The sequence below is a fragment of the Sinohyriopsis cumingii genome, chromosome 3, assembly GCF_028554795.1.
Source record: "Sinohyriopsis cumingii isolate HCF-2022 chromosome 3, ASM2855479v2, whole genome shotgun sequence".
Lineage (NCBI taxonomy): Eukaryota > Metazoa > Mollusca > Bivalvia > Unionida > Unionidae > Sinohyriopsis > Sinohyriopsis cumingii.
This window is the reverse complement of record NC_142963.1, coordinates 100,169,728-100,177,573: the sequence shown is the minus strand read 5'-3', so window position 1 is coordinate 100,177,573 and position 7,846 is coordinate 100,169,728. Positions and strand designations below refer to the sequence as shown.

The 7,846-nt window shown below is 36.4% G+C and overlaps 1 protein-coding gene across 1 annotated transcript; it reads left to right on the top strand.

The window, feature by feature from the left end:
• The first annotated feature begins 4,264 nt into the window (after nucleotides 1-4,264).
• Nucleotides 4,265-7,547, top strand: LOC149803393 (uncharacterized). The gene is made up of 2 exons (XM_089951399.1): nucleotides 4,265-4,350; nucleotides 4,742-7,547. The coding sequence occupies exon 2, from the start codon at nucleotides 4,763-4,765 to the stop codon at nucleotides 6,602-6,604; it is 1,842 nt and encodes a 613-aa protein (XP_089807525.1). The 5' UTR covers nucleotides 4,265-4,350; nucleotides 4,742-4,762; the 3' UTR covers nucleotides 6,605-7,547.
• Nucleotides 7,548-7,846: the final 299 nt, after the last annotated feature.

Here is a 7,846-nt window from a genome sequence, read left to right as displayed (position 1 = left end):
GAGAGAGAGAGAGAGAGAGAGAGAGTTCACTCGGTCAATACACATTAACCAGGAGCATATCGTAACTCCTTTCAAAGTGCAAATATATGTATAAATTTTTCATTAATGAGTGGTATACCATTGATACAGCGTACATACTATACATACATTTTATTTATATCTCATACAGATACACATATTTTCACTCTGAATGGCGTTTTACGATATGCTCCTTGTAAATGTGAATTGACCGAGTGTGCCCGATCAAAATATAGTTTTACGATTTTTCTTGTTGTTCACAATCACATATGCAAATTGATAAGTTGGTTGTTTTCTTTTCGAGATTTTATTTGTATTCACATTTATTAAATCAATATAAGACACGTTCATGATTTAAACATGAAATATGTTGTTTTTTTATGACAAAAGTAGTGCATTACAAACAGAGTTAGCTTCTTTTACATTGAACCTGAACTATCAGGCATTCACATACTCGCGTATGAAAATTAGCATGGAATAGAACTTTTGAAATAACGAACCAACAAGAGGTAATTGAAATATTTTAATATATTGACAGTTCATCCAAACCATTATTCTGCTTAAATGAACATTTCTAAAGAATATAAAATTCTCTCTCTCTCTCTCTCTCTCTCTCTCTCTCTCTCTCTGTGGCGTCACTAGGGTTGGTGTCACCCAGTGGCTAATGGTGTCGCCCCCATCGACCTCCATCCTGCATAAAAATTCAAAAAATTTATAGACAGTCATTTGGAGTCACCCCCTCTGATGGTGTTACTCGGTGCGATCCGAACCAATGGTGATGCCACTGCTCTCTCTCTCTCTCTCTCTCTCTCTCTCTCTCTCTCTCTCTCTCTTTTGACTAAACTTTACCATCATTCATCATTCATAGGTCCAGAGGCATCGTCGTATGACACAAGCGAAAATCCCCAACGCTCGTATTTTCATGAATTGGCCCCTATCTAGCTACGATAATCCAGAGAGAGAGAGAGAGAGACAGAGACAGAGACAGAGAGAGACAGAGAGAAAGAGAGAGAGAAAAAGCGAGGGGGAGCGGAGAAAAGCATTAAGACATTTTTATATTTAATAATTAATAATCGAGTTTTAGAACATTATGATAGGTTTACGAATCAAAAACAACAAAGCATTACATAGGCTACAGTATGTGTGCCTCGTAAGCTTGTAACCGACAAATTTAACAGGTAGGCCTAGTGTCGACTGGCGATTGCAACTGTGTATCATTGATATTATGAACCCTTTATATATCCGAAGGAAAGTGTAAAAATACCGTCACGACGAACCAGATTACTGTAGGTTACTTGGTTCAATTTTAATGTTTTCGTCAAACGCGATATGTTTTTCTATCTCAATCCAGATTTTCGCAGTTTGTCCCTTACGCACGAGATGGGAGAGGGGAATATAAAAAATGGATTCCGATGCAATTATGTACCATTTTAATTTCATTTAGAAAACAGGGACTATTGATACTTTTTATATTCATATGTACATAAATATACATCTGTATAAATACACATATGTATATATACAATATGTTCCAATGGTGTCGGTAGTCGGATCAGATTCAACGGAGCACTAACGTTACTTTTCATAAGTTTTATATTTTTACTTGTATATTTCAGACAGTGGCATTCCTGACAAGACTTTGAGAGGTTGAGTAATTACCTCATGTACCGTTGATATTAAGTTTAGTTTTCTGATATACATATGTCATATGTTTTTGTTGTCTTCTAAGAAGGAAGATAGGGTTGGTTTTGTGAAATTCCGTAAATCTATATTTTCACATAGGAGTGTACCTGGAATTGGTCCATATATAAACAGTATAAAACATGGTATCACTAAAAGATATTGTAGAGATGGGTAAGCAGATGGGTAAGCGGTCCGGGGGTTGTGCACCCCTGATGTAAGAAATTACGACCACAACGTAAGTCAGTGAAAGGCGGAGGCTTAGGGAGTTAGGGAAACCTTGCATCGGGTTCTGTACCACAAAATTACAACTTTCGAATTGTATATTTCATTGAAGAGATACTGTACGTTTTGCCTGAGATCTTGTACAGTCTTCTCAATAGGAATATGACTGTTGATTCTCGTACGGAGATCTCTTGCTAATGTTACTTATTTAAAGAAGAAAATACCAGTCAGCAGTTTTGCATCGACAAACGTTTACAAATAATATATGTTTTAATTATGTTGGCTATGATAGCACCAGAGAGCATCTCAACCAAGGTAAAATTTATTTGGATCAAATAATGTGTCATGTGCGCACTGACGTAAATACTCAGTACTGCGAATTTATTCGGGCCAAACTGTTCTTGGAGTGAACGTTCCAGCACGAACAGGATAATATTGTATGTGGATCTCTTTTGATCCACGCATTGGTATGTATGAAAACTTCATTCTCACGATTTTATGAATAATTCCATATCTGAAAATGTGCCCCGCTCCATTAAAGCAATTCCATAAAAGAGAATCTACACTTCAGGTATATATATATATATATATATATATATATATATATATATATATATATATATATATATATATATATATATATATAATAAACTGACAACGAACAGTGCGAAACTAGTATCTAGCTAGCCTAAGCGCTTTCGACTCTTTAATGAGTCTTTTTCAAAGGCAAATACAAAACATAGGCAAGACAAACAAATAAAATAGAAAACCGGTTATGTTTGCGAAACTTTACATGGCTGATTCTACAGGAATTCAACCTTTTAACTCTATTATATGTCAACTAATTTATTTCAGCTTGGTGCTGCTACTGGAAAATATTTATATTGACCTAGAAATTGATGAGCCATAACGTCATATGTTATTTTATGTAAATTTTTGTAAGCGCAGATTATATCTCGGATATTTTATTGTTATAGTCGTCATAGGCTATTAAGCAATTAAGAGAATTATTTAAAAGAAAACGTGTCGGCTGCAAAAGATCAGTTTATTTGTGCATGGTTTTCTTCATCTAGTCTTCCTGGTTTAAACTGCTTGGTTTCAATGTTCTAAGGCGGCGTATCCAGTAAGATCCCTTTTATTTGTTGTTTTGGAGACTCCAGTTGGGGTTGTGAGCAATTGCAATAAGTGATATATCACTGAAAGTGTGGTCAGGGGAGGAGAAGTGTTTTGCGACAGGGCTTCTGTACTGATCTATGAAGGTTGATCCTAACAACCACAAAGAAAGGAACCCGGGCAGACCTATAATATCCGCTAATGGGCATCGCACAGAAAGGATATCAGAATATTTGGATCATTTTATGAGACCACATGTCCACAAATTACCATCATATCTTCAGGACGCGACAGATTGCCTCATAAAAAGCACAACAAGCGAACCATTACTGCCAGATACATTGTTTGTTTCCGTAGACGTCACATCTTTGTGTACTAACATACCACACAACGAAGGGATACAGGCGAGTAGAGAAGCATGGGAAACTAGAATTGTAGACAAACCACAAAAAAATCCACCCACACACTTCCTAGTCCCAGTGCCCTCTTAAGGCATGGACAACTGGGCAGTTGCCCAGGGCCTCACGCTTCTAGGGGCATCATGCTGCCCATATTGTTCATAGATATTGAAAGATCTTTTGGCAATTTAATTTGCTTTAAAAGTGCAATGGGAAGCACGTTTCCCAATTTTAAAAAAATAGTGGCATCTAGCGGAATTCCTGTGGGTGGGTAGGGCCGCTAGTGGGCCCCAGTGCATTGCTTTGCCCAGAGTTGCCCAGAGCCTACAATGTTGTTAAGACGGCCCTGCCTAGTCCAACTCCTGTAGCTTGTCCTAAAACTTAATAACTTTGAATTTAATGAAGAAAACTACCTACATATTAATGGAACCGTAATGGGTACAAAAATGGCTCCTTCGTATGCTAATATTTTTATGGGAAAACTGAAGGTCAACTTTTTGCATCGGTTGAACTTACACTTTACCAGTGGGTACGCTTTATCGATGATAGAGAAATGAAGTGACAAAATGGAACAGAAAGCCTGTGTGATTTCATATCAAAGGCGTTAGTAATAAAAAAAAAACTATAAGAAATGCAATATACAGCCTTAATTCTTTCCCATAATTACCACATTCCACCGGTAGTTATATACATGAGCTGTCATCTCTGAATTATTGTGATTGATAGAGAAAATCACAAAAGTAAATATAGTGAAACGCCCCTTCATTTATCTAAACTGTCACGCCTGCATGGTGATAGGTAAAATCAATCACAAATTACTTTAAAGGTTGTAAGCATGTTCAAAACAAGTGTCCAAGCATATAGTATATAATTCCGTGATCTGTTGACATGAACACTGTTACTAAGTTTCAAACAGGTAAGAAAATAAGTACCACTCAATGTTGTAGTTAAGAATGCCGTACAATTGTACAATTTGTACAATTTGATTATTTTTCATCTGCTTCTGTTAATTTTAAGATTCTGCTCAAATCATTTTAACGAAGACTACATTATTAAATCAAGATTTTTTTAAAAATAAGCATTGGTAGAAAAATATACATGTATGTTTACATTCATGATTTTCACCATAATTAAGTTTTGAACTTATTGTTTTGGTGTGTAGAAAACTTTGTGCTCAAATAATAACTATTTTTTTAAAAAAAATTCTAATTACTCCCAGAAACGTAAATTTATATCTAAAATTAATCCATTTGCAAATCGATATTAATTTAAACTTATTTTCTGATTTTCTACGTGTTTCTTTCCAGGTACCGTCGACAAACTGAGTTATGCATTACTTTCGCTTGTGTATTCTGTTTTTCTGTTCAGCGTGTGCTATGTCTAAGAGATTTAACCTGCAAGTCGAGGATTTCAAATCAAACAGACACAAACTAATGCAGAGGTCAGAGGCCTCCAAACCGATGAACCGCACTTTGCTTCTTTTCAAAAATGACGTTGTTCGTTTGCAATTCTGTCTTCAAAGAAACAGCTTTGTGCGGGTCGAGGACCTGCGCTACTCAAATGATGGTCCAAGTGACGAAGTGTCATTCATATTAGATGGGCAATACATAGGAAAACATACGACAGTGGTTGATACTAACTTTGGTCAAGGATGGAACGCATTTCATTCTACAGGGGCTCTTGGTGAAGGAAAGCTTCTTCCACCTGGCCGCCACGAGATTAATCTTACCGTTACAGACTCGGATCCATGGGGAGTTGAGGTAGACCTTGTGAATGTTGATGTGTCCGATGAACTACTGGACTATTCACATTTTCTCTGTGTTCTTTATTGTTTTGATGATATCAGGTATGAGGACATACACTTCCCAGTGAAGGATTCAGTTCCAAGTGCCAGGTTTGTTCAGAACTCCACTTCAACCACATGCACAGAAGAGGATAACGTGAAAATAGATATCTACCACGATACTGCCACGGATTTCATGATTACTGCAAATCTTCCACGTTACAGGTCTTTTTCTAACCAAAAGGCTCCAAACTTTGCTGGCTGCAATCTTGCAAGCCCATATTGGATATTTGAAAATGTATCCTTATCTCCAGTCAGACCTGAAATACAAACTTCAAAAGCTCTGATGACGTTTTCTGGATCTGGCTACCGCGTGCAGATCGTTATAAAATTTTCATTGGACATGCTTACCCCAACCAGGGGAGTGGACGACAGGATGATAGGGTCAGTTCTTCGCATACGTATGCCTCAAGTGAAAGATAGCAATATTAGTGTGAATGTCCTATACAATGTCCGATACAAAGAGACGAATGATACCTGGAATGATCTTGGACAACAACATTTCACGTCTGAGGTCAGTGAAAGAACTTGGAACATCCCTGACAAAACGTGGGCTTACAGCGGACCAAACATGATCCGTCTCGTGGTTATGCCCAACAAGCATGACGTCGTCATCGAATCGATTCGCTTGGATAGAAGATCCACGAAAGACAGACAGATACATATTTATGATGATGATAATATTATCATTGAAGGATTGGATCTTGACTTCTGGTACTTAGCACCCCAGACGATGACAATCAATAGAATGGATAACAATCGATTGTTCCAAGATGTTGATGTGTTAATTGTTTATTCGAAAATTCCATGGGATGAAGGATACTCTCAAGTTTTTGTTATTTACCAAGATGGAACAACAAAGCTACAACCAGTAACACCACACGGTCTTGACTGGGTTCCTTTTGGTTCCTCAGTCATCATCGGGCAGACGACAATGAGCAATGGAAGACCTCATGCTTTGATTAGCAGGATTGACCTGGACCCCTATCGGCAGTATATAAAGCTTGTATTTAATGATACCGGTAGCTGTATTCTTCGCTTAGAGACCTATTTCACCCAAACAAAGCTGCTAATTAAAGAATGCATTTTTAAGAAAGACAGGCAGAGACACCCTGTTCTAACATTTAAATCCATGTGGGAAGCAGACGGCAATGCAGATGTGGATCACATAACCATCAATGGCGACAGGTCGCGCCACATTGTATCGGGCTGGGAACAACTGTATGGCACGACGGCTGTGTTTTTCCGCAAGTGCATCTCAAAGCACAATACACTAAGTCCTGACATAAAAATCCATATTCTTGGGAAAAATGAGACTGTTGTATGACCGAATATAATATTGTCGTCCTTGGATTGGACGAACAAGAGCAGTATGTTCATTAGTGATACATTTGCTAGATTGCTTGCTCTTTACAAAATTGAAGCTTTTGGCAAATGCATGAGATCAAATACTATTTTCAACAAGAGCTTTGTCTATAGTATTAATGAGCAAAACCTTTAAAAGGATGCTCGTAACTGGAAGTTTTAACTAGTATAAATATGCCTGATACAGACAACCCCTTGGCAGTGGGAAAATGTTATTTCACTTTGAAGTTTAATATGACAAATTGAAGACCAGGAATAATAATAATAATAATAATAATAATAATATATTTTGCACTAAACGATAAATAAAAAAACATATTCTACAATTATGAACTATGATGCAAACATTTTGAGGGTACGAAATAACTCCATAGATGTTAAGAACTGTAGAATCCTTTATGATTGCATTTGTTTTATTTTATAGCATGGCACGGAAACCTGTTGATATTATACAAATGTCATTAATAACATATGTTTTACGGGCGCCTGAGAACACAGTCAGAACAAAACGCAATGTTTAAATCTTTTGCCATTTGAAAAACAAATATTCAATTTCCATGTGTTCCTCATCACACACACACACGCACATCCGCATATATATATATATATATATATATATATATATATATATATATATATATATATATATATATATATATATATATATATATATATTCCCCCCTCTTTCTGTACATCATCACAGTGATAAGTCTCCAGAAGTATTTAATAATCCTAATAAATATTCTTGAGCTTATTCTGAGGTTCATAAATAAAAAGCTGATAAAGCAAATCCTATAATTCTTATGAATTTTTTAAAAAAACATGGAAATAGCAGAGAAAAAAATATTTAACACTGATGGATGTGCACCTATATGTAACCAATAAAAACACATTCCAGCCAAAAATCTCTTGTCTGTTTTATGAATGACATTATCACATAACATTTTCTGTGAGTATCAATGTGTCGAATATGTGGTTGTTTTCTCGCCTGTCGTCTGCCATAATAGACGCACTTCTACAAGTGAACATCGATCAAGTTCTTTTGTCGTCTGACCTTACAATCCCGCACTAAATTAAAACCAGCTAAACGGAAATTAATCGCCATTGCGATTAATTATTACGCTAAGTTTCAGCCTATTCCATCAAAGAAACATGTCATCAGTATGTTGTGGTTAACATTAAGTTGAACAGTTTGTATTGCATG